Here is a 26,385-nt window from a genome sequence, read left to right as displayed (position 1 = left end):
CCTCATTGCTGCTATGCCCTCCCTCCTTTCTCCACCTATCATCTCCTGCCTTGCATTCCCCCCCCCCCCAACTTTTGTTCAGACACTACCAACATTCTCTAATACCTTGATGAAGGGCTTAAGCCCGAAACGTAAAACATAAAAGACCTAGTTTGACCTGCTGAGCTTCTCCAGCATTTTGTTTTTACTTTAAACACTGTCTCCAGAATTTTGTGATTTACTTCCACAATTAAAAAATATGTCGAACTGGGCTGATCAGCCTGTGAAGGTTAACCGGTGTCAAATGTTTGGTCAGGTGTGAAGCTGTGGGGGTCCAACCTCAGTAATCGGTCTGATTGTGAACGTGTGCTATGATGGCCAATCAGCAAGCAGCTGTGGTCACACATTGCAAATAATCCATCTCCTGCACAGATATTCCACGCACTCTTCCCTCATCCTCTCTTCCCTTCCCACCAATCACCCCCTTGGCACCTACCTCTGTGACTGCAGGAAATGCACCATTTCCCCCACACTTCTTCCCTCGCCAACATTCGGGGCACTTAACAGACATTTCACTTGTGTATCTGCTGGGGTCATCTACTGCATCCACTGCTCCCATTGTGATCTCTACATCCGAGAGAATGGACACAGACTTGGGAGATGGCTTTGTTGAACAATTCAGTTCTGTCCGTTGCAATAGCATGGATCTCCCAGTGGCCACCCATTTCAATTCCCCATTCCATTCCCTTGCTGACATGTCTGTCCATGATCTCAAGTACTGCCAGACTGAGACCATCTGCAAACTGGAGTATCAACAACAACATCTCACGTTCCATCTGGGCACCCTCCAACTCGATGGCATTGACATTGACTTCTCCGGTTTCCGTTTGTCAACCCATGTCTCCTTTCCTGCAGCTCTGTCTCTCACACTTCCCTTTTCCCTCTGTCTCCTTTACCCCAGCTCTGCATTCACAGAGCCAAGCCCCTACAACCCCCTATCATTTCTCACCTTTCCTCTCTTCTGCCTTTTGTCTGTTGGTCTGTACTCCTCCCCCGCCCTTTCTTTTCATTCAGGCGCCGGCCTGATATTTGCTCCTACTTTGAAGATGACTCAGGCCTGAAACATCATTGATGCATCTTATCCTCCTCTGGATGTTACGAGCCTCGCTGAGTTCCTCCTACATCTCTGTGTTTTTAACTACTAACACGTCTGCATTTTATGTCTCCCATTTCATCACTGGATGCAACCGAGGATAACAAGACTATATTTAAGACCAGGCTGGATAGGTTTTTACATAGTAGGGGAAGTAAGAGATATAGGGTAAAGGCAGATAGGTGGACTCACACAGGCTTTGGATTGTTGGTGATTGGCTCATGGGAGTCAGGTTTCAGAACTGGAATTTGAGAGGGGGGATGAGGCTAAGAAGGGTGCCTGAAGGGCCTCAGGTGCTGAAGGCTTCTTGATTACATCAGAGGTTTGGATCAGGAGCTGAGGTGGCTGAAGGATCGAACAGGAATCTGTGCGGCTGTGGGAGCGCTGGAAGCAAATCCACAGACACTCAGTGATTCTGAAGGGACTTTCTTTTGCTTCTCTTTCTCCTATTATTAGAGGCACTGGACAATGCTATTGACAACTCTGTCTGCCTTATGGCAGACAAAAGTTGAAGTATATCACATATCTTCCATATCCCTCCACATGGTTCACGACCCTCCGCATGGTCCATATCCCTTCAATTCCTATCTGCTTATCTTTAAGGCTCTTAAACACAACTGTCATATCTGCTTCAATGTATGCCCCCTGGCAACTCATCTCAGACCCCCAAGAGTCTCTGTACATTTGAGAAACCTGCCTCACAAATACTCCTCCCATTCATGTACCTATCCAAATTTTTTCTTAAATATTAAAATCAAGCCTCCATTCACTACTTCAGCTGGCATCTCATTCCACACTCTTACCATTTCCCTGCGTGAAGAAATTCCTCATGTTCCCATTAAACATTGCACAGTCTGTACTTTCATCGAGAATACACTCACTCTCATCACCCTCCCTCGGTCCCTCTCTCTGCCTCATCCATCCCTCTGTCCCTCTTGTGTTCTCCCTCCACATCTCTCACTCTCCCTCCCACCCACCCTGCCACTCTCTCCCATCTTAAACACACGGTCTGTGATACTTGACACCGTTCACCTTCGAGGGATGGGAGTGAGCCAGCTGAGAGCAGACTTGGTCAGTAGCACCATATGTGAGGTGGTCCTATGAGAATATCAGATGCCAGCTCAAAGTACAACAATCCACAACACTTAAATTAATATGGTGGCAGAGGTATGAGCAAGGTAACCTCCTTCCATGCAGGTTGTCTCCTCCAACCATCCAGTGTCATGTGCATGAATTTGCTTCTGCGATTCTTGATAAGTAATTAAAGATCATTAATTAACACTCCATGATCTACGGTTACAGCTGTTCGTGCTGAATAAGTCTTCCGAATTCCCTGCTGCGGTGAGATCATTTCACAACAGCTCTGACATATTAGTGAAACACAAGAGGCATATTTCATATTCCGTCTTACCACAGAAGGTCAAAGCTATTGGCTGGCTTGCCTCTGTGTTGTGGCTTGCAGAAGCGCGTACCCATAATGAACAACCAATTCCTGTGAGAGTCCAATCAGTTATTATTAAAATTGGGGGTGCTGTTAATGAAACCAGATGATATTTAGCAAGAGTGCGTAGTAAATGCATACTGATTCTCACAAGGGCAGTTTGATTTTAGAAAAGCAAAAAGAATTAAAATGCAGCTGAATTTCACAGCACGCTGAGCGCCAAACCTTGGTCTTGTTATGTTTGGGTTTGTGTTGAAATGGGAGACATAAAATGCAGAGCATGGAATGAAACACGGATGCATTTGTAGTAAAAACACAGAGATGTGGGAGGAACTCAGCAAGTCTCGTAGCATCCAGAGAAGGATAAGATGCATCAACAATGTTTCAGGCCTGAGTCATCTTCAAAGTAGGAGCAAAAATCAGGCCAACAGACAAAAGGCGGAAGAGAGGAAAGGTGAGAATTGATAGCGTGTGGGAGCTTGGCTCTGTGAATGCAGCCCTGGGGTAAAGGAGACAGAGGGAAAAGGGAAGTGTGAGAGACAGAGCTACAGGAAAGGAGACATGGGTTGACTAACGGAAAGTGGAGAAGTCAATGTTAATGCCATCCGGTTGGAGGATGCCCAGATGGAATGTGAGGTGCTGTTCCTCCAGTTTGCAGATGGTCTCCGTCTGGCAGTGCATGAGACCATGAGAGACATGTCAGTAAGGGAATGGGATGGGAAATTGAAATGGGAGATCCACGCTATTGCAATGGACAGAACCACGTTGCTCAATGAAGCCATCTCCCAGTCTGCGTCCAGTCTCTCCATTGCAGAGACCACAACGGGAGCACCAGATGCAGTAGATGACCCCTGCAGACTCACTGCTTCACCTAGAAGGAGCGTCAGGGCCCCAAATGGTGGTGAGGGAGGAATGATTACTTCAGAAAATCAATTTGTGCATGTTCATATGTGTGCTCATGCATGCATGTATATACATATGTGTGTGTGTGTGTGTGTGTGTGTGTGTGTGTGTGTGTGTTACCTCAGTAAATAAATTTAAAGGACAGCAGATTCCACAGATTCACCACCATCTGGGAAAAGCAGTTCCTCCTCATCTCCGTCCTAAACCTACATCCTGAATCTTGAGGCTATGCCCCCTAGTTCTGGTCTCCCCCACCAATAGAAACAACTTAGCTACTTCCATCTTATCAATTCCTTTCAAAATTTTATGTTTCTAGGATATCCCCTCTCATTTCTTCTAAATTCCAGTGAGTACGGTTCCAGACAACCCAATCGTTCCTCCTAGGATAACCCTTTCATCCCCAGAATCAACCTGGTGATTGCCTCCAAAGCCAGTACATCCTTCAGCAAGTTAGGAGACCAGAACTGCATACAGTGCTCCAGGTGTGGCCTCACCAGTACCTTGTACAGTTGGAGCAGAACCTCCCTGCTCCCAAACTCAAACCCACCAGCAATGAAGGCCAACATTCTATTTGCCTGCTGCACCTGGGAAACCAACCTTTTGTGATTTATCAGTTGTTTTCAAACTTTTTCTTTCCACTCATATACCACTTTAAGTAATCCCCATGCCATCGGTGCTCACATCAGACAAGAAGACATGATTAATAGGCTTTAATTACTATAAATTGCAAGCACATCTTACATGCTGCTAGCCCAGTTCCAATGCAGGTACTGAGGGATGGGTTTGGGTATAACCGCCTTTATGGGAATTCTGAGGGAAGGAATCACAAGGCCTTTTCATGCCCCAATGTAAAATGAAGGTTCTCGGGAAATTTTCACGGGAACCTGCAATGTGAAAAGGTCAGCCTGGGAAATTTAAATGGGTCCACAGTCCTACCTCATTGATAGGGCCGTGGCCCCAGGAAATTTTCACGGACCACTCTCTCTCTACGATATGAAAAGGAAATGGCCAAGCAGGGAAGTCTCGTGGCATCAGCACTTACGGACTGAATCACATAGGCGATTAAAATTAAAATTAAAAGACTCATACCTTCTGATACAGCCGGGCCGCTTCGGCATGTCGTGACGGCAGCACAATGCGGGATGAATGGCCGTCCTCATGATCGCTCACACAGCTGGATTTCCCAGAGCAGTTCCAGCTGCATGGGGGATATGGGAAACTAAGTCGGCCATTCATCCCGCATTGTGCCACCGTCGTGACGTGCCAAAGCGCGTAGGCAGGTGGGGGTGTGGGCTTGCGGCCAGTGGGGGGTGGAGCTAGTGAGGAGGTGGGCGAGTGACGGATGGACAGTGGGGGGCTGCACTTACTATTGCTCCTGTGAGTGCATAATGCATCATTGGTTGGGGTCAGGACCCTTCTAAATTGCCGGGGAGAACAAATTCCCGTGAATTTGGACCGCGTGTGAAAGGCCCGGAAGGTCCTCCATTCCTGGGAATTTCGCCAGGAGAAAGTAGGGTCACCGCTCGCATGCCGTGTAAAAATGGCTACCCATAGAGGGGTGGGCCAGCCCACACAATACATTCGTATTAGACAGCACTAACAGTTACACAGTGGTTCCATCGCAAGGATTAGTTAAGGTGGTATGTGAATGGGAAGGGAAGGGTGAAAATCACTGCTCTAGACCCAATAGTTACGGAAATATTTTGCTTGAGAAAAATTGTCATTGGCCCATTTCCTTTGGAGTTCTGAAACTGTGCACATAACGAGTCACTTAGGTACAATTAAAACAGTGGCTTTCAAAATTTTTCTGTCCACCTACATCCCATCTTAAGCAATCCCTTACTAATTACAGACCACTGATGGCAGAGGGATTGCTTAAGGTGGTATGTGAGTGGACAGGAAAAGTTTGTAAACCACCATGAGAAGACAATACATGATATGGAAAGGAAGATCAGCTGGGAAAGGGTGAGAGTGATTGAGAGTGGGTGAGCTGGAGGACAAGGTAACCAGTTGCGCTATCTGTTATTTTCTCTCAAGCAGATCAACCCCATGTTCGCCTTGTTTAATTTACAGCAACAGTCAGGTCTGGGTGGAACACGCAGGAGCCCTGTGAGCACAGGCCAGGTTCAGTCCAGTGCACGATACAGATGCAAGCAGGCCCTCTGGTGCATCCGTGGGTTAATACCAATGAAACAGCTGACAGGAATCTCTGGCCCACTGCACAGCACAGTGTAACACCTGACTGGCCACCTCAGGGACTGTATTGTAACCCTGAGTCTTTACCCAAGACTGGTTCCGGGTTCCAGGTTATTAAAACCCTCACTGTTTGACGGTAAGCATGAGGGTGAGGACGTTTTGGCCCTTAGTCCTTCCTCGAACGACGCCAGCTTTCGTTGCCAATTCATCCAACTGCTGGTGAAAGGATCCTGATAATTATCTGCCACATCTGCAGACACAGTTAAACACCACACTTGTTTTAAAGCAACTTGTTTTATGCAAAGTGTCTCAGATTTTGCAGAGCAGCAGGATATGGTTCCATTCATAATTTCATGTCTTTCTTGTGCAATGAAGTCGTCCAGGAGAATATGGAGAGCAGCCAAACATGTGGCTATGGCAAAGGCGACCTTGCCTTGGTCTCCAGTGTTTGCAGAAATCAGAAATGGCACTCTCTTAAAAGCCAATCAGAGGCTGCATGTAGTGAGTCAGGCAGATGTCAGGAGACCAATGGCACTCTCCACAAGAGCATTTCCATCAACACTCAACTGCAAGACAAAGCAATACACAAAGGTTCCAGAGAAACTCAGCAGGTCACGCAGCATCCATAGGAAGTAAAGGGTAACTAACATTTTAGGCCTGAGCCCTTCAGTGGCTAGAAGTAGGGTCGGCGCAAAGGGTGGGGGAGGGCATTCATGGGCACTGCCCCCCAAACAAGGTATTGTGACCCTTCCACTAGCTCGCGGCAACTGTCCCCCCCACCAAAATGAGGTATTGTAGCCTGCAGCCTAGCGTCACAGTGGGATCAATGGCTGTCATCGTTACCTATAATCCCCCAGACAGCTGGAACCGCTCTGCCAGCACCAGGGAAATGTGCATGCCTGTTGCCCCAGCAAGGTTGACGATACAAAGCAGGAGAAATTCCTGGGGGCCATGAGTGAGGAGCACAGGGCGGGAAGGGTCTGTTCAACAGCTCACAGCATCGCATACTCCCTGTGGTGCCAAGCTCCTGTCGAACTGGCCTCAGTCTCCACGCTGAAGGAAGCTGTTGCCTTATCCTGCCTTCCTACCTGCCACCTGTTGGTGAGTCCCAAGGAGGAGGTTCATGGTAAGCAGGTAGGCAGCTGGTAGTATTTTTACCTATATAGTTGTGTGTGTGTGTGTGTGTGTATGCGGTTCACAGAAAACCTCAGACAAGCTAGATGAAGCATACACCTCGGACAGTGTTGGGACCCTGCAGATGCCTGAGAGCTCCTGAAAGAGACCAGGGTGCATGCTCTGAGACCAGATGCCAAAAGAGAGCTCACAGTCATGCACACGGCAGCATCGCCCTCCCCTGTTGATGGGAGTTTATGAAAGTCAGATTGTGCCCCCCACTAAGACTTCCTCTGGTGCCGACCCTGGGTAGAAGCAAAAACAGGCAGGTACTTCAATAAAAAGGTGGGTGGAGGGTGAGGAGAAAGGTGCTGGAAGGAGTTAACAGGTGAATCATAGGTGGATACAGGTGGGAAGGGAGAAGAGTATAAAGCTAAGAAGTGTGAGCGGGAATGGGCCTAGGAGGGTAGGCCCCTCGTTGGAGAAGAAAAGGAAGGGGTGTGCATCTGGACATCAAGCATTGCTGGAAGACCATCCAACCCGGCGACAGATGCATTTGATCAGTTTGAAGCTAGTTGGCCCTCTAGTCCAACTATCTGTCAGGGGAATGCTGCCGAATGGAACGCTCCAGGCTGGGGGAGTATGAGCTGAGGAACACACTGAAAATTAGTTCACACAGCACCAAGTCTTTGTGGGGATGGACTGTTGCCTTACATCTTCTGCCATTAAATATTGAGGGATAAGTCCTGTTTAGAAGCCTCTCAGTGCTTGTATTGTCCTGGGAGGCAACAACTATATAAAATCGCTCACAGAACATTTCCACTCTACAAATGCCCCGTGCACTGCTTTTGTACTTCTTGCATGTGTTTTTTTTGTTTATGAACAGCATTTATTAGAGAAACAAAGAGATTTCCAGAAGACAAACAAATATTCTAGGGCACAGCTTTGTGCCTTGATGGTCCCTCTGCAGCTCAATGTGGCCGATGCAGAGGCTTTGTGAGGAAGGACCAGAGTCCTGCATCCAGGCAAGAATGGGCACAGTCCCAAATGTCTATAGATGCTGTGCTTAAAGGAGGAAAGATGATGGGCATTGTAAGGGAGTGCATTGAATTTTTATTTTCTATTTCAATGATACAGCATGGTAGAAGGCTGTTCCAGTCCATGAAACCCGTGACACTCAATCACACCCCCAACCCAGTGCGTTTTGGAGGGTAAGAGGAAACCGGAGCACCCAGAAGAAAACCACACAGTTCATGGGGAGAACAAACAAACTCCTTAGAGAGAGCGGTGGATTCGAACCCATTTTGCTGCTGCTGTAATTGTACAATCAACGTTGAGAAAGATGGGTTGGGATTTTATCATATTGTTGGAAAAACAAATTTCCTTACTGAGAACCTTACTGAGGAAGGTTTTGGATAAGGTGCAGAAGTATTTTGCAGAGGCTTGACCCAAGCAGGCTCATAATATGGGACTTTCTCCTCTCTGGGGCACTCTCGGTGCACAAGCTGAAACCAACCCTCGCTGTTGCTGGGAAACTGTCAACACAGTGAGGAGCAAGCTCAGGTAAGTGTGAAGAGCTGCAACACACTAGGGCAGCACACCGGGGAGTCTGCTGTAAGGGTTCTATTGGGAAGGATTCCAATCAAAGGGACATTGCACTCAAAGTGACAGGAAACCATGTTTGGGCATCACCGGCTCATGGACCATAAGGGCGTTAGTTATGTATCATAAGTAATGATGCACTCTCATGACTTTGGATGAAACTGTCTCATATATATGCATAATATATGAATATATCAAATTGATTAATTAATTAATATGTAACCATAAATAACTGCACAAATATAAATAAACACACACACACACACACACACACACACACACACAGAGTATATTGTAAAACCCCTGGTATCTGTCATCTATGGGGATCAGTAGATAGATGCTGGATAAGTGAATTTTCTGGTTGCTTGAGATTGCGCGATTGGCGAACTAACAACAATACGCACCAATTTTAAACTTTCTTTTACCTAGTTTTTTTCCTTTACTTTTTTGACGGTCTTGAGGCTGCCTCAAGATAAGAGGGATGGGGGGGGGGGGTTTGTGTGGATGTGGGGTGTGAGTGTGTATGGGAGGGGGGGGGTATGTGTGATCTCAAGGCAGACGGTGGTTTGAAGACCACCATGGTAGTGGCACTCCCATCCCAACAATGGTTTACAAATTCTGTGTAATCCAGCAAGTCTTCACATGCTCCTACGTTCATCAGCATCTATCACTAATCATCCGACAAAGAAGGAACCCCACACATCGATCCAAGACCACTGCATCAGTCTATGGACACTTCCATGTGTCAGCATCTTGAAGCACAGGTTCACAGGCACAACTGAGCAATTCCACGGATCAAAAATGCCACAGCTACTCAGCCTCTGAATTAGTGAGGGAATCTGCAGCTGAAGGACCCGTACAGGCTGCAGGTTACTGGCAACTGGCGGTCAAAGGACCCACACAGGGTGCAGCTGGAGACCAGCTCATGGGAACCAGGTATCTGAACCAGGATGCTGGTCTCTTGAAGGACCTCGGGCCCTGAAGGCTTCCTGATCATGCCGGAGGTTTTGGATCTGGAGCTCGGGTGGCCGATGGATTGAACAGGAGTCTGTATGGCTGCAGGAGCACTGGAGGCGAATCCGCGGACACTCAATGACTCAGAAGGGACTCTCTTTTTGGTAGGGGTGCTGGACAATGCTCTTGGCAACTCTTTATCTACCTTACAACAGTATCAAAGCCCTGATCCAATGACAGTTTCTTCCCTGCTGTTACCAGACTCTTGAACAGACTCTCCCCTATGATCATGACGTTTACTGTTTAACAGTTTTTTTTTCTGTCAACACCATTCCTCACACTTTTTCTTAATTTGTACCTCCAGTTGTACTATGTTCAGGCTGACTTTCCTGGGTAGCACCCGAAACAACGCTTTTCATTGCATCTCAGTACATGTGACAATTGAAGCAACGATTCAGTTCACTATAACAATGACTTATCACCCACGCTGAGTAGATTGAATCGGAAGAAAGCAGTGGCCCCATCAATGATCCCCAACCTTGGACACTTCTATCAGCAGAGGAGCACTGAAGTGGTTTCCTGCTGTAGGGGATTTAATTCATCCCCCCAAAAAAGATAATCCAGAGATCACAGGGAGCAAACTGGGTGATCACAGGCCCTGAACATGATGGCATATTAGAGGTACAGGACCGAGAAGGAGGGGAACAGAAACACAGCGAAACAAAGATTAGAAAAGGTGTGAGACTTACATGTCGCAGTGTTGTTGGTGGGGACTATTATAATGTCGGCACTGCGGGGGTCACGCACAATATCTTGCCAATCAATCGTGTTGATGTAGCACAAAAAGTTGTTCTGGTCAATGTAGATCCCTCCGTTCAGGATTTCTGTGGAACAAGATGCAGGATCGATGTTACACCATAGATTATAAACCCAGCAATTTCTCTAATTGCTACATCAAACACAGGAAGGACAGACAGGAAAAGCAGAAAGAGCATTTTACAGTCCACAAGATCAATCCAGATGTTCTTCACTTCCACCGAGAGTTGCTCTCCACATTCCTGAGCTCACCAATGTCCACTGAGATATTTGATCCAGTTGTATGCATCACTGTCAATCACCTGCTTCCTTGCTCCTCAGTAAAGTGTCCCTATGCTTCATGGTATCTTTGAGAGAAGTAGGGTCAAGGATTTAAAAACAAAACCTTTAAATTAAGCAGGAGGTTTCAAGATAACCTGTATTTTGACAAGCTAGTTTAACAGCAGAGTGAGGCCCCTAGTTGACACTCAGAAGTGTCAATCCACAGCCTGGGATCTCCCCACGGATAACCCTGCATGATTGCTTTCACAAGGCTACAAGCAGAATCCCTGAAGCTCAAGTGACAAGAAAATTCCTGTCGCCTCTTCCAGGGACAACGTGTTTCAGAGGTCACAAATCCAGCTGAATTGTTAAGTTCCCTCGATTCCAAAAAACTAGTTTTCTCTGGTAACGTTTCAGGGATGAGGATAAATACATTCGAAGCTGGCACAGCTTTTCCCAGTGAAAGCCCATCAAGGAGAAGGGAGTAGAGTGGCTGCTGCCTGGCACAAGCCTGGTAGCCAAGTCTCCACTCATTCAGAAAATTACCCCTTTTCTCCCTGAGGGGAGATTTCATAGAGGTTTACATAATCATGAGAAGTGTCGAGAGGGTAAATGTAAACAGCCTTTTCCCACTGAGGTTGGGTGAGACTGGAACTGGGGCTTACTGTGCCAAACCTTATTCAGTCAGATTTCAAAGGGATCAGTCATTCTGAGGCACTGCCTGAATCTCTCCCTCTCCAATTTCCAAGGGAGCGTGTGAGTGAAAGATGTGGAGGGAGAACACAAGAGAGACATGCAAGGGACAGAGAGGTAGATGAGAGAGAGAAAGGGTCAGAGGGAAGGAGATGAGAGTGAGTATATCCTCAACCAAAGTTCAGAAGGGAGCATTAGGGGGAACTTCTTCACCCTGAGAGAGGTAGTGTGTGGACAGAGATGCCAGCTAGAGGTGGTGGGGACAGACTCAATTTTGGCATTTCAGAAAATAATTTGGATAGATAACATGGATGGGAGAGGCATGGAGGGCTATGGTCTGGGTTCGGGTCGATGTGGCTGGATAGAATAATAATTCAGCTCAGATTAAACTGAATGGTGGAGCAGCCTCGATGGGCCAACTCTTTGCCCCCATTTCTTGCACTCGACTCTGGCATCTGTAGACTTCCTGTTTACCTTCATTCAGTTCCTCCACTGTGAAGCTTCTTTGAGGGATTTCTGAAGAAGTTCTCCTCTCTTAGAAGGGAGTTTTGTGATACCCTACTGCCCCCTCCCCACTGCTCTCAAGCTCTACAATCAAGGGATCACCCAGACTTGCTCCCACAGCCACGTGTCCCTCCTGACGTTATGACAACTTAATGACCTACATACAATTACCACTGTCTCTTAGCCCCCATTGAGTTTATCCTCTTTCCTTCTATCTGAAGTGGATGGCATTACATTTGCCTTGCTGAAATGCATTTGCCACAACTTTGTCCATCCACTTTGGTAAGAGGAATTCAAAGAGACTATTATTTAAGCAGAGAAAGACTGAGGTAAGTTCAATGCAGGTGGATCTAGGTTTTCTTGTGCAGATGTGAGAAGTGCGGAGATGTATAATGAAGAGATGCGCAGATAGGGTAGATCGTCAGGTATTTTTCCCTGGGAAATGTCAAATACTAGAAGGAATAAGTTAGATCGTCAGGTATTTTTCCCTGGGAAATGTCAAATACTAGAAGGAATAAGTTTTGGCAGGTTCAAAGGAGATTTTTGAGGTGGTGCGGTTGGCATAGCGGCTAGAAGCAGACGTACAGCACCAGCGATTGCGACTGGGGTTCGAATCTCGCGCTGTCTGTAAGGAGTTTGTACACTCTCCCCATATCTGCATGGGTTTTCCCCCAGGGGCTCCAGTTTCCTCCCACCGTTTGAAACGTACCGGGGCTGTAGGTTAATTGGGCAGCACTGACTTGTGGCCCAAAATGGCCTGTTACCATACTGTACATCTAAACTTGAAATTTAAATTGAGTGGCGTGTGCCTGGAACAGAAGCAGATAAAATCACAATGTTGAAGAGACTTTTAGACAAACACACAAGCAGGCCAGGTCAAGAGGAATGCAGCCCACATGCAGGTAAATGGGATTTGTTTAACTGGCACCAGGATTGGCAGAGGCATTGAATGTTCTGGGTGCAGCAAGAAATTTGAAAGATCTATTGTCTATTGACTATGACTGCTGGAGAGTTGGGGGTTAAATAATAAAGATTTTATAACAATTGAACAGGCTGCTAACAAGGCAACTCCTGGAATACCATGCATCATTCCGGTCCACTTATTGAAGAGCAGATATACTAGCATTAATCAATCCAGAAGGGGTGCAAAAATTCATTAGCCTTTCCTTCCTGGGTGTCAGATAGTTGTCCAATCACAAGTAGGTAAAGAAAGTGGAACAGTAATCTTTTGAGTTTGGAAGAATATAAGATCTTGATAGGTTAGACATGTGTGCATTGGAGAGAGGTTTTTGAACATGGGGACATAGTTACAAACTGTCACTCCAAACTAAAGTGTGCAGGGAGTTGTGGTACGTGGATCATTGAGAGTATTTAAAAGGGAGATGGATAAATTTGAGAAAGATTGTGGAATTGAGGGACATGTGGAACTGGTACAAGAGTTGAACTTAACAAGAAAATCTGCCAACGCTGTGATTGTAGTTGACAGAAAAATGCTGGAGAAACTCAGCAGGTCACAGATCGTTCTCTACATAGCAAAAACCTAGCTTTTCGGGCCTGAGCACTTCATCAAGATGTGAGTAAAATGCAGGCAGGCACCTGAATAACTAGTGACATGACACAAAGAGCAATGGAATCTCAGGGTTGTATGTGATAGCATATATGCACGCTGACAATAAATTTGAACTTTGACTCATCACATCACTCTTGCACCTCCCCACTGTCCCTGTTTTCTGCCTCATAACCAGCATCCTAATTAGGTAAAAACAATCACCTTCATTTCCCTGAGTTGCAACTTTAGCAAACAATAAGAGATATGATTTTGATCCTTGTGAAGTCCAGATACAGTGAAACCTTTGGTGCTTGGCATCTATGGGGATTGGTAGATGCTGGATAAGTACTTGAGATTTACTCTTACAATATCTAATGAATATACCTGGATTAAGAATAACAGTTTAAAAGACAAAAATACTAGACTGCACTTTCATTGAACAAACTTAACTTGCCTGAATATATAAACCTTAAACCATTTTACTTAACCGTCGCTGCATTTGCAGGTTCCTTCCCCTCCATGGAGCCGCCCGAAAGACAAACATTAACATTATAGATAATTAACCTCACCCAAGTTTACAGAAAACTTCCAGCCTCTGACCGGAGCGACTCTTACGAAGCAGGGGTAAAGAGACACTTCAAGAGAGTCACTCTAATGCATCAACCTGTTCTTCATCCTGGGTGACTATATTTTATTCAAACCCAACTTTATTCAAACTGCTGTATGCCAAGGCTGAAAAATCGCTCCCATCTTCACCAAAGGTTTATGTGTTACTTCAGAGAACATTTACTATTACAATGTTAAACACATTTTTTTTATCCATTTTTTTTTCATCTTTAATTTTTAAAATTTATTTTCTTCAACTTTTTTTTGCCAGTTGCTTGAATTCCAGATACCAGGGGTTTTACTGTAAATGGCATTCACTTGTAAAAAAACCTGCCTGGGCTTATCAGGTGTGACTTGTCCTTTACAAATCCATGCTGGCTCTCTCTAATCAATGGAAAAACAGTTCAGACGTTCTACTATTAAGTATTTGCCGATGATAAATGTTGATGTTCACGTCTTCCTCTCCCTCGTCTTTTGTAAGTGCATGTGCAATTTTCCAACCTAAAGGGTGCCACGGTTGGCATAGATAGCAGTTAGTGCAACTCTGTTACAGCACCAGTGATCATGCTCTGGGTTCGAATCCAGCACAGTCTGTAAGGAGTTTGTACATTCTCCCTGTGTCTGCGTGGGGTTCCTCTGGGTGCCTCCTCCCACCCTTCAAAATGTACGGGGGTTGTAGGTTAATTGGGGTATCTGGGTGGGAACGGCTCATGGGGAAAAATACTTTATATCTAAATTTTTAAATTTTAATTTAAAATGGAAAAAATGTAAATTTAAATTTAAAGGGATCTTTGCTGAATGAAGCAAATATGGGAAAATTGTACATACATTTTGTATTTTGACAAATTGTCAACATCTCCGAGGATCTGTCCTGGAGCCCCCACATCAATGTGATCACAAAGGCAGCTCCCCAGCGGCTGTACTGTGTGAGGTTTCTGAGGCGGTTCGGAACATCACTGAAGACTCTTATAAACCTCTACAGGTGTACCATGGAGAGCATTCTGGCTGGTTGCATCACTGCCTGGTATGGATGCGCCAACTCTCAAGACAAGAATAAACTCCAGAGGGTTGTTAACTCAGCCAGTGACATCTTAGGCACCAGACTTCACTCCATCGCGGACATCTACATGAGGCGGTGTCATAAAATACCAGCTTCTATCCTCAAGGACCCCTACTACCCAGGCAATGGCCTCTTCACTCTGCTACCGTCAAGGAACAGGTACAGGAGCCTAAAGACGAGCACTTAGCAGCACAAGGACAGCTCCTTCCATGGGAAGAGACAGGTTACACTGGGGTCACTCCCTTCTACGCTATCCCTCCCCATCACACTCCACCTTCATCTGCAGGCATACAGAACAGAGATGGGAGTGGATATGAGGGAGACAAATTTGACCCAAACACTCAGACCGACAACTGGCACACAGCTCTAGCAACTTAAATTCAATACCTCCTGTCTGATGGAGTCTGTCCACTCTTCCTGCTGTTAAAGTGGACCTTTGGCTGCTTGAAAATAAACACAAATACAGCTGCACCAACAGATTTTTAAAATCACTTTGCAAAGCCTGAGAACTCATTTATAGCAAGAAGCACTGCCATGAGCAGCTCGCCTTGCCCAAGAGAGTCTGCCTTGTGGCTTAAAAGTCTTGTATTTTATACCTTTAGACCCCAAGGTTTCTGGAACATTGGAATAAACTACTCCATATAAGTACCTATCTCTTAGAATTCTCTTGGGATTTGTTAATCAGGTTTGTGTCCATTCCCCAAGGTCTTTTAGTAGCTTTCCAAATAAGGAGGTAATTATCAACTCCAGCTGATGACAAGAAAGAACGGAATGCAGCTTGCTTCCACCTTCCAGACAACATTTTAAAACTTGCATTCTCACTGCGACTACCCTGATCACGTCCTGGGACTCCAGGTTCACGTTGATTCAATGGTTAACTCATTGACCTCGTGGGTTGGCGAGTGATAAAATTTGGGGGAATGGTGGGAAGAGAGGAAGTATATGGGGGGGGGGTAAATCACTGACTCGAAGGATTAAAGGGGTTATTTTGGACGTATTAAACTCCATCACTGAATGGGCAGAGGCAGGCATGGGGTGTGGGAAGGGTTCTTGGGCTAAAGGCCAACACACTCAGAGAGCAGCAGAGTGGAACCCTGCCCAAATACAATTCCTGGGAAAGCGCACGGGCATCTGAACGTGCCTATTGAATGCAGATGAACAGCTGCCAGACAGCTGGGTACTCAACCTTTCTTACCGGCAGCACAATTACACTCAAGTACCATTCAGCTGTCTTGGAACTCAGTACTGCAAAATTATGCAAAGTTTTTAGCACAGTGACGAAGGAGAACGTTTTACTCGTAATTTAGTTAGCATTGGGCTGAGACGCCATTAACTCTCGCTAATGAATATTAGCAGACGTGCACCGGCCTACTTCCTCGGGGTTAAGTTCATCACCTCTGCTCTCCAGTAGCCTGTCAGCCTGGGCATCATACTGCCATGGTAATTCTGAACCAGAGCCAAAAACCCAACCCTTGCTGGCAGCCCCCCAGACTGCCAGCTCTGCAAGCCTACGGTTAACAAAAATTGCCCTTAATGCTTTCTTTATGTTACCGGAAGGAAACATTCTGCAGCTATTACAAACCCATTTCATGGGGATATTATATTCTCTCTCAGCACCATTGTTTTTCCTATAGCCCTTGGCATTGAAATGTTCGCTCTCTCTCTCTCTCTCTCTCTCTCTCTCTCTCTCTCTCTAAGCGATATGATGCTTGCTTGAAGTGATCCAGCTTCTGACTGTTCTCCTCCTGAAGCAAATTTAAGAGGGTGAGCAAATTAATTTCTTGGGAGTCACTATCTTAGAAGAACTTTCCTGGACCCAACACATTAATGGCATTAACTCCTTAGGAGTTTGCGGAGGTTTGGTATGAAATCGTAAACCCTGGAAAATTTCTATACAGGTGTGCTGGAAAGTGTGCTGACCGTCACAGTCCTGTGTGGGGACACCCATGCCCCTGATCAAAAAGTCCTGCAAGCGATAATGAACATAGCTCAGGACATCACAGGCAAAACCCTTCCCACCATCGAGAACATCTCAAGGAACGTTGCTGTTGGAGAGCAGCAGCAGTTGTCAAGGATCCACCCCACCCAGCACACGCACTGTTCTCGCTGCTGCCATCAGGAAAGAGGTTGAGGTGCCACAAGACTTGTACCACCAGGTTCAGGAACAGCTGCTCCCCCTCCACCATCAGACTCCTCAACGACAAACTCCATCACAGACTCATTGAAGGACTCTTAGTGGTGCACTTTATTTAATATTTTTCTCTCTGTATTGCAGTTAGTCTGTTTACGTTTCTTTATTTGTTTATGTGAATATATCTTCTTGAGTACAGATTTTTGAATGACCAATTCTGCTTCCCCCACAGGTAATTCTGCCTGGCCCACAGTAAAAAGGATCTCAGGGTTGTATGTGATGTCATGTATGTTCTCTGACAATAAATCTGAACGTTAAACTTTGATATGGGTCACCCTCAATGTTTAATCACCACCCCCCCCCCCCCAAGACCATCATCACCTTCAATCTGCAAAGTAAATTGTGGGCCCTTCACCGTACCACCCCCCCCCACCCACATTGTGAAGAGAGGTGCCCACCGACACTGCCCCCTGGGATAGATGACAAGCTGTATCTCAGGAAATCCAAGACCATGTGTCCAGGTCTGCCAGCATCTGGGAACTGTGGTGTCATGCAAAGCCAGGTGACCAGTGGTTGGTTTGGGAGGAGCCAGCACTCCCCAAGGCATGAGTGGCTCGCGCACATTCACGGCTCAGTGGTATTATTCTCTTGGATTTGTCTCTAGGTGATTCATTGCAATCTCAGGTCTGTTCATGGCCTCATACACAGCCAAACCAAGGCCACCCATAAATTGAAGGACCAACACCTAATTTTCTGTCTGGGCACTCTCCAACCGGAGGGCATTAACATCAACTTCTCTGGTTTCTGCTAGGCCACTCCCCATCCTCCCTCTCTTCCCTATCCCTCTGTCTCCTTTCCTCCAGCTCTCCACCCCTTTCCCTCTCCATTCACAGAGCCATCCCCCTCCCCGTTTGCAGTTGTGCCCTCCCTCAATCATCCACCTATTAGCTCCTACAAATAGGCCTGTACTCCCCCCTCTCCCACCATTTTATTCAGGTGCTTGCCTACATTTTCGTCATACTTGATAAAGGGCAAAAATAGTTATGTGTCTTTATCTTTGCTCTATGAAGTATGTTGCTTGACCTGCTGAGTTTCTCCAGCATTTTGTATTTTTATTTCCACCACAGTATCTGCAGACTTTCATGTTTAACTCCTTCATTTCAATCTTTGCACATTACTACAGGTGCATAATTCGGTTCACAACTCAATGGACAAATGTACTCATTCAACTCAGTGACAACAGTTCACCTCCCCATACGTTGGAGTCTCTCCCTGTCTCGATGTCTGTCACCACATCTCCCCACTTCAGGGTAGCACTCAGTGACCCCAACATTTTGCAGCTTGCATTCTTCTCATTGGAGGATAGAAGCTGTTCAGTATTTCTAGCTCGTGGAGATAGTCACTAATTATATGGTAAAGTAAAACAAGCTACGAACGCGACTCTAGGCTCAAGGTCTTTTTAAAATGAGCCTGCCTGAACCCAACACGACATGGTGTCAGGAGTGGAGCTTTAAGCCACAGAGAGGAGGAGAGGATGTGAAAGAATAAAAGTGACAGAGGTGAGCTAAGGTGAAGAATGGGCCTGATCGTGGAGACACCCCGATTGGGAGCGACGGCACATCCCAAGCAACTTTCATGATAAAACTTCCAGAACCCTTTGACTTCTCAAGCCACAGGAGTGGGAGAAGTGGATAAGGAGATTCGAGCACTTCAGACTGGCAAGTAATTTAAATAATTCCTCTGAACCTAACCAGGTGAATACTCTCGTATACTGCATACGGGACAAGGCTGACGGCGTGCTAAGGGGCCTAGACTTAACAGGTTTGCAGTGGCACCAGTACGATGCAGTACGGAGAGGGTTCAATTATTATTTTGTGCCTAAGAAGAATATAATTTACAAACAGGCCAAATTTAACAAGAGTGCAGCAGCCTGCAAAAACAGTAGACACATTCATTACAGCCTTGTATGCATTGGCAGAGAACTGGAAATATGGGGATCTGCACGACAGATGAGTAGTAGGCTGAAGAGAGAGGATGCAACTCGACAAAGACATCATCCTCATGAAAGCAGTCACAATCGGTAAACAGTCAGAGGCAATAAAGCAGCAGCAAAGTGACTTGGAGAAATGTGTGTAAGCAAACTAGCAGTAAACGCAGTGCAACTTAAGAGAGGAAGACAGCAGAAGTTCTGAGGCAAAGGGCAGACGCCAGGACAGCAAAAAGTTAAGGTGATGAAAGCAGAGCAAAGTAGAGCGCAAGACATGCCCCAAGTGCGGAAAACTACCATTCCAGCCAGCATTTCAATGCCCAGCCAGGAGTGCAGAATGTCACATCTGTGGCAGACAAGGACACTTCGGAAACGTCTGCAGGTCAACCCGCATAGTGAATGAGGTAGCGGAGGACGTGGACGGATTGTTCCTTGGAGAAAAAGCATCTGGTGAGGAACCATAGATGGCCGACATTAATGTAGGAGGCAGCAAAGTGACCTTCAAAATCGACACAAGGGCCGATGTTACAGCCATTCCTGAGCAAGTGTTCAAAAGAATTATACCCGGAGACAGAAGGCTGGAAAAGTGCAGAAGCCACTCTACAGTCCTGGAATCGCCAAAAGAAACTCTCTCATACAGAGAGAGGAGCACCACAGAAGAAGTGTTGATGGTGAGAGACTTACAAGTGGCGCTATTGAGCAGACCAGCTTCAGTGAAACTCCAGTTAGTGGCCAGAGAGGACACCCAAAAGACTGTCAGGAAGGCCTACCCTAAACTTTGCAACAGACTCAGGTTAGTACAGAAGGCATACGTTATTAAACTCAAGCCTGACGCAAAACCATTTTCACTGAAGGTACCTTGAAGGGTCCCATTGCCACTCATGGGCAAAGTAAAGAGAGAGCTTGAAAGAATGGAGAAGCTTGGAGTCATCAGCTGTGTAGAGGAACCTACAGAGTGGTGTTGTGCCAGGTGGTAACACCGAGAAAGAATACAGATGTTCGCATTTGTGTGGAGTTGACACCCTTGAATGGATCAGACTGCAGAGAAAAGTTTATATTCCCTTCAGTGGATCAAACCCTAGGCTTGCTCACCGATGCACAATATTTTACTAAGTTGGACATGAACAAGGGATTTTGGCAAATTTCTTTGTCCAAAGAATCAGCTCTCTACATGGCATTTATCACGCCATTCAGGCATTACTATTTCAACCGCCTACCCTTTGGTATCTCCTCTGCACCTGAACATTTCCAGAACAGAATGGTGACTGAGATTACTGCAGGCCTGGAAGGAGTTTTCTGCCACATGGACGATATCTTCATCTGGGGACCACGAAGGACCAACATGACATGAGGGTCAATGCAGTCCTAGAATGAGCAGGAAAGGGTCACTCTCAACATGGCAATGTATGAATTTGGAGGAAGGAGGTGAAATTTCCAGGGGCATCATCTCAGCAGACGGCATGAAACCAGACCCAGACAAGACAAGAGATGTGCAGGACATGAAGGAGCCAACAAACATTAGTGAGCTCAGAAGTTTCCTCAGTATGGTGAACAATACCAAACCTGGCCGAAAAAGACAAACCACTAAAAGTCCTATTGTCCAAGAAAAACCAGTGGAACTGGGGACAGGAGCAATACAAGATATTTAGTAATCTCAAGTGAGAGCTATCATCCACACTGGTCATTCAGTTGTATGATCCAAATAGGCAACTGAGAATAAGTTTCATCATATGGACTAGGAGCAGTATTACAACAGAAGGGTGGAGACTATTGGTCACCAGTTGCTTATGCTTCCAGATCGCTAACAGAAACAGAGCAGCAGTATGCACAGCTGGAAAAAGAGACATTAGCACTGACTTGGGCTTGCGAGAGATTCACCGATTTTATTTGGGACTACATTTCGAGTTGGAGACGGACCACAAACGCTAGGTGGGCAAGTGCTGGATTGGCTGCCACCATGGATACAAAGGCTCAGGATGAGGCTGATGAGATACTCATACATGATCTCACACATACCTGGGAAGAATCTCATAACTGCGGATACACTCTCTTGCTCCCCACTACAAGACTGAACCACGAGGGCTGACAAAGACCTCATGGAGAACACCAATATTTACGTCGAGACGGTGATGGAAAACCTGCCAACGAGCGATAGATACCTGACAGAGCTCCGAGAGCAACTGTGTGCGCAGGTCATGAAATACTGCAGTGAAGGCTGGCCAGATAGAAGCCAGTTACAAGGACCAGTCAAACACGACTGGCAAGAGAGGGCCATTCTTAGCCTGTAGGACTACTCCTGTGTGGTATGAGATTAGTTATTCCGACTTGCATGTGGAACGAGGTACTCGAGAAAATACGCAAGGACTACCAGGGGGTTGTAAATTGCCAGGAACGTGCCAAACAGAGTAGTGGCTAGATCTGAGTAATCAAATAAGTGAGATTGTCTTGAGGTGCAGAGAGTGCATCCAGGAAAGGACTAACGTATGAGACCTGCTGATGCCGAGTAAATTCCCTGACAGGCCATGGCAAAAACTTGGCGCAGACTTATTCACTCTTGGAGAGAACAGATTTATTAGCAGTGAACTATTTCTCGAGATTCATAGAAATAGCTGTTATGGAGTCCAGAAGACCCCAAAAACCAGCAGTAATAGATATGCACCACAACACAGGGTTACTTAAATAAAAGTTGTTTATAATTATATTTGAACAAGAAAACAGAATTAAACTTTAACTTATTGTGGTGGTACACCACTGAGCTACTGCAGGGGGCAACCTCTGTACCTGCAAGAGTGTACTGTACCACCGGCCTACTGCAGGGAGCAACCTCTTTACCTGCAGGAGTGTACCGCCGGCCTACTGCACTTGCAGGAGTGTAAAGGGACAGGACAACACCTGGCCGGCTGTCAATCAGTCAGCATGAATGGATCAAGCCCCACCTGGTCAGGTGTCAATCACCCTCCGGGATATAAGCCTGCGCCAGCCTCCCGAAGTCTCACTCAGAACTTCAGCCAGCCTGGCTCTGTGGAAGTCTTTGTGGATTAAAGCTGTTGTACAGTCTTTACCTTGTGTGTGTCTGATTCTGGCTAAGAGCGCACCACAGTTACTACTTAACCTACCTAACTACTTAATTCCCCCTCTAATACCAAGCGCAGGTGTGTGTAATGTATATTTAAGATTAGAAAAGTTCTTTGGATCACAGTCCAATTTCACCGTCTGCAGGCAATTTTTGTACTGTGCACAGAAGTTAGCATAAACAAAGTTCACCAGTCTTTGGTGCTTAACAGGCAAATGGTTACCACTCAGGACGGTTCTCGCTGGTTTTCAGAGAGAGATTCCTTTTCCAGGACATCTGAAACTGATTCCTTCTCAATCAGTCTTGCTGTTGAAACTTGCCCCCTTCAGGGTTCTCCAGACGATCCTCTTTCTTTCAGGTCACCTTTCAGACTGCTAACCTTCTCCGTTGACCAGGCAGCCTTCCAAAGTTTGCCAACTTTGTTCTTCTGAAACTGATTTCTGTCTCCTCTCTCTGTTTCACAACCTCCCTCTCTGAGAGCAAAACTCTTCTCCTCTCTGCCTGCAAAGATCACATGCTCTCCCAGGCAAGCTGCTGTCGATACTTTGTTGCCTCCTGCAAAAAGCATTCTGCAAAAGTCCTGCAAATATTCTGTGTTTTAAAATGTGTGTGTGCAAGCTGCTCTAACAATTCCTCCCAAATCACCTCTAAATACTCTGTCACACCTTCCCCCCTTTAAAGGGAATTTTAACTCTTAAGTTAAAATTCAGTTATAACTGTTTTAAAGTCACTAAAGAGATAACAATACACAATATATAACATGTAATAGTACAGTAATTCAATTTCGAGAGTATTTCTATAAATGATCAATTTTAACACCTTGACAAACAATCGGCAATCACATTATATGGTTAATTTGCAGATCATATTCTTGTAATATCAAACTCCACTTTAACAATCTTCTGTTTTTATTCTTCATTTTATTAAAAACACCAGAGGATTGTGGTCAGTGAATATAACAATTGGTTCATGAGAGGTACCAAGATACAAGTCAAAATTCTGCAGAGCAAATATGATAGCCAACAGTTCTTTTTCAATAGTGGAATAGTTCTTTTGATGAACATTGAATTTTTTTGAAAAGTGGCAACTGGATGGTCAATTTCATTATGTTTTTGCAATAAAACTGCACCTGCTGCTCCCTCACTGCTGTCCACTGCTACAGAAAATGGGCAATGACATAGCATCTCCTTTAAATTTTCTAAAGCTGCCTGACAATCTTTAGTCCACACAAATTTATCCCCTTTCTTCAAAAGATTGGTTAAAAGAAAAGCGACCTCTGCAAAATTTCCTGTAATATCCTACCATTCCTAAAAACCTTTCCACTGCTTTCTTGCCATTGGGAATAGGAAACTCAGAAATTGCATTCACCTTCACTTGAATACATGCAACTTTGCCATGACCAACTACATAAACCAAGTATGTTACCGTGGCATTTGCAAATTGACTCTTTGCTAAATTAACAGTTAAGTTTGCTTTGGATAATCTTGCAAACAATTTGTCCATTTGCCTTAGATGTTCTGCCCGTGTGTCACTTTTTGTGACCAAGTCATCAATATAAGCATTTGTATGAGTTAACCCTTGGATAACCAAATTTATAATTCTCTGGAATGTTGCAGGGGCATTTTTCATGCCAAAAGGTAACACATTATACTCTATAAACTACATGGAGTTACAAAATCTGAAATATTCTTTCCTCTCTCAGTTAAAGGTAAACACAAGTAACCCTTCACAAAATCCAACTTAGTAAGAAATTTAGCTTGCCAGTTTTATAAATATAGTTATCTATTCTCGAAATAGGATAAGCATTTGTTTTAATTACTGAATTAACCTTCCTATAATCTGTACAGAACCTAATAGTTCCAACTGGTTTTGGTACCAGAATACAAGAACTCCAATCTGAGTTCAAAGGTCTAATAATGTCATTCCTCAACATATATTCCACCCCCTGATCCATGATTTTACTCTTTTGAATGTTTATTCTATATGGGTGCTGTTTTATGGGATTTGCCTCTCCAACATCTACATCATGGTAAATCACTGATGTCTTTATCTGGAACATCAGGGAACTAATTTGTATATTTCAAAAGTAATTCTTTTGACTGCATCTGCTCTTGTAATTTAAGATGGCCTAACTTTTCTTCCAAATTTTCCAAAAATGGTTGAGTTAGATAGGTGCACAGGAAGCATGGTTTCTTTAAGGTAACGCTCACAAGATTCTGTTTCCTTAATCTTATGATCCACCACTTCCTCCATTCTATCAACAGCCAACACCTCTGATACAGATTGTTCCTCACTACCCTTATCCTTGTAATAAGGTTTCAACAACAATTCACCCTCCAAGTCATAACCACAGACCATTTCTTTAATCTCCTGTTCAGTTCCTGCTTTCTCCCTTAAGACAACAAGATCTGCATCTATTTTCTGTTGTTGAATTAACTCTTTCCTTGACAAAGATAAATCCTTACTCTCACAATTACCCTGCTCTTTCAAAAGTACTTCAGAAGTACTGGGCAAATCTCTATCAACTGGATTTTCTTAGTCACAGATCTAGGTACCGCACATGCAGGATATATCTCACCATCCTCTCTAACCACATCCTTACTAGACCGATTTGTTAATGTTAAAATTGATCCAACTTTATCCTCTTCCAAATCATTCCCTAACAAAAATGAGACACCCTGCATGGGTAACTTTGGAATTACTCCTACTACAACAGGTCCTTTGACTAATTCTGAATTCAGCACAACCTTGTGAAGCGATATTGACTCTACCTCACCTCCAACACCTTTAATCAAAGTTGTCTCCCCTGTGTCAGTCCTTTGATCCACAGTTAAAACATTTCCCAACAACAATGACTGAGCAGCCCAAGTATCTCAAAGAATTTTAACTGGAACCTATGGTTCTACCTCCTTTATTGAGACAAAGCCCTCTGACACAAAAGGCTTGAAAACATCCATGTCCTCCTTACCAGGTATGGCACCTCTGCTCTCCTTAAATTCCACTGTTTGAATACATGCTTCTGGTAAAACCTGTTTTTCTCTTTTCTTTTTCAAAACTAGACAATTCACAATCACATGACCAGGTTTCTTACAAAAATTACATACAATTGCAGAAGTTCTGTCCTTTCCTACCTTTCCTTCATTTTTTCTTTTAACATTTTCTCCAGACTTTATTTCAGGCCTACTACCCTGCACCATACTAACCTTATGAGCAGGTTTATTAACGGCTCCATTCCAGTCCAGTGCTAATGGGACGTCGCTTTCACACGACTCTACCAACCCTTCCAGAGGGTTTGCAGCTGGAACTCCCAGACCTGCTACAACTCCAGAACAAGGAGAGGGAGAAGAGGTGTAAGAATGCAGTGGTATAACGAGAGAGACAGAATGAACGAACTGGAAATACTGGCACCAGGAGATAATATGTGGATCTCCAATGTAAGACGGCAAAGTACAGTAATTTCCATGCACCACAGCCCACAGTCGTACATGGTTAAAGGACCACCAGGGATACTGAGACGGAATCACCAACATCTCGTGCCCATATCACAGTCTCAAGGTGAAAAGAAACAAGAGCACCGGCAGGAAATGGACACTCCTGCAAAGGCAGATCCAGAGACTGCCCACTGAAACAGAGTTCACCTGTCATAATAAGAACAAGATCAGGACGAAAAGTAAAGAGACCACAGAGGTAGAATCTGTAGAGACTGTAAAGCACCCAGAGTCAAGAAGGATTTGTACATTGTAAATATTTTGTGTGTATTTTTATCTGAATGCGTAAAGGTAAATGAAGCAGATGAAGCCACAGAAAAGGGGCCTTCAAATGCAAAGTAAGGGGGAGGGGGGTGAGGTGTAACACTACTGGTGGGGCATCGAGCAGGCCGATGACATCACAGGGCGGGACTTCCGCATCTGGGAGAGAGAGAGGCTCGGGGCTAGCAGGGAAAAGCCTGCACATGTAGATATTCTCTAAATGTCTGGTAAAATAAAACAAGCTACAAATGGGACTCCAGACTCAAGATCATTTTTATAACAAGCATGTCTGAACCCAACTTGACAGGTGGGAGGCAACCGGAGCACCCAGAGGAAACCCATGCAGATATGGGGAGAATGTACAAACTCCTTAGAGACAGTGCCAGAATTGACCATGGGTCGCTGGTGCTGTAATCTTTTCTTTTTCTTTGGCTTGGCTTCGCGGACGAAGATTTATGGAGGGGGTAAAAAGTCCACGTCAGCTGCAGGCTCGTTTGTGGCTGACCAGTCCGATGCGGGACAGGCAGACACGATTGCAGCGGTTGCAAGGGAAAATTGGTTGGTTGGGGTTGGGTGTTGGGTTTTTCCTCCTTTGCCTTTTGTCAGTGAGGTGGG

General features: G+C 45.2%; 1 protein-coding gene across 4 annotated transcripts in view; it reads right to left on the bottom strand.

Annotated features, from left to right (window-relative positions):
- Nucleotides 1-26,385, bottom strand: part of LOC138761594 (receptor tyrosine-protein kinase erbB-4-like) — a 910,121-nt gene that overhangs the window by 349,143 nt on the left and 534,593 nt on the right. For 3 of the 4 annotated variants that reach the window (XM_069933967.1, XM_069933965.1, XM_069933966.1), the window contains exon 4: nucleotides 10,091-10,225. In XM_069933967.1, coding sequence (XP_069790068.1) covers nucleotides 10,091-10,225 — 135 coding nt within the window. Of the gene's footprint in view, nucleotides 1-10,090; nucleotides 10,226-15,217; nucleotides 15,374-26,385 lie in introns of those variants that run through there. The other variant, XM_069933968.1, reaches the window with a different exon arrangement.

Source organism: Narcine bancroftii, chromosome 4 (assembly GCF_036971445.1).
Source record: "Narcine bancroftii isolate sNarBan1 chromosome 4, sNarBan1.hap1, whole genome shotgun sequence".
NCBI classification, from domain to species: Eukaryota; Metazoa; Chordata; class Chondrichthyes; order Torpediniformes; family Narcinidae; genus Narcine; species Narcine bancroftii.
The sequence above is the reverse complement of the archived record's forward strand: the minus strand, read 5'-3'. Positions and strand labels throughout refer to the sequence as shown.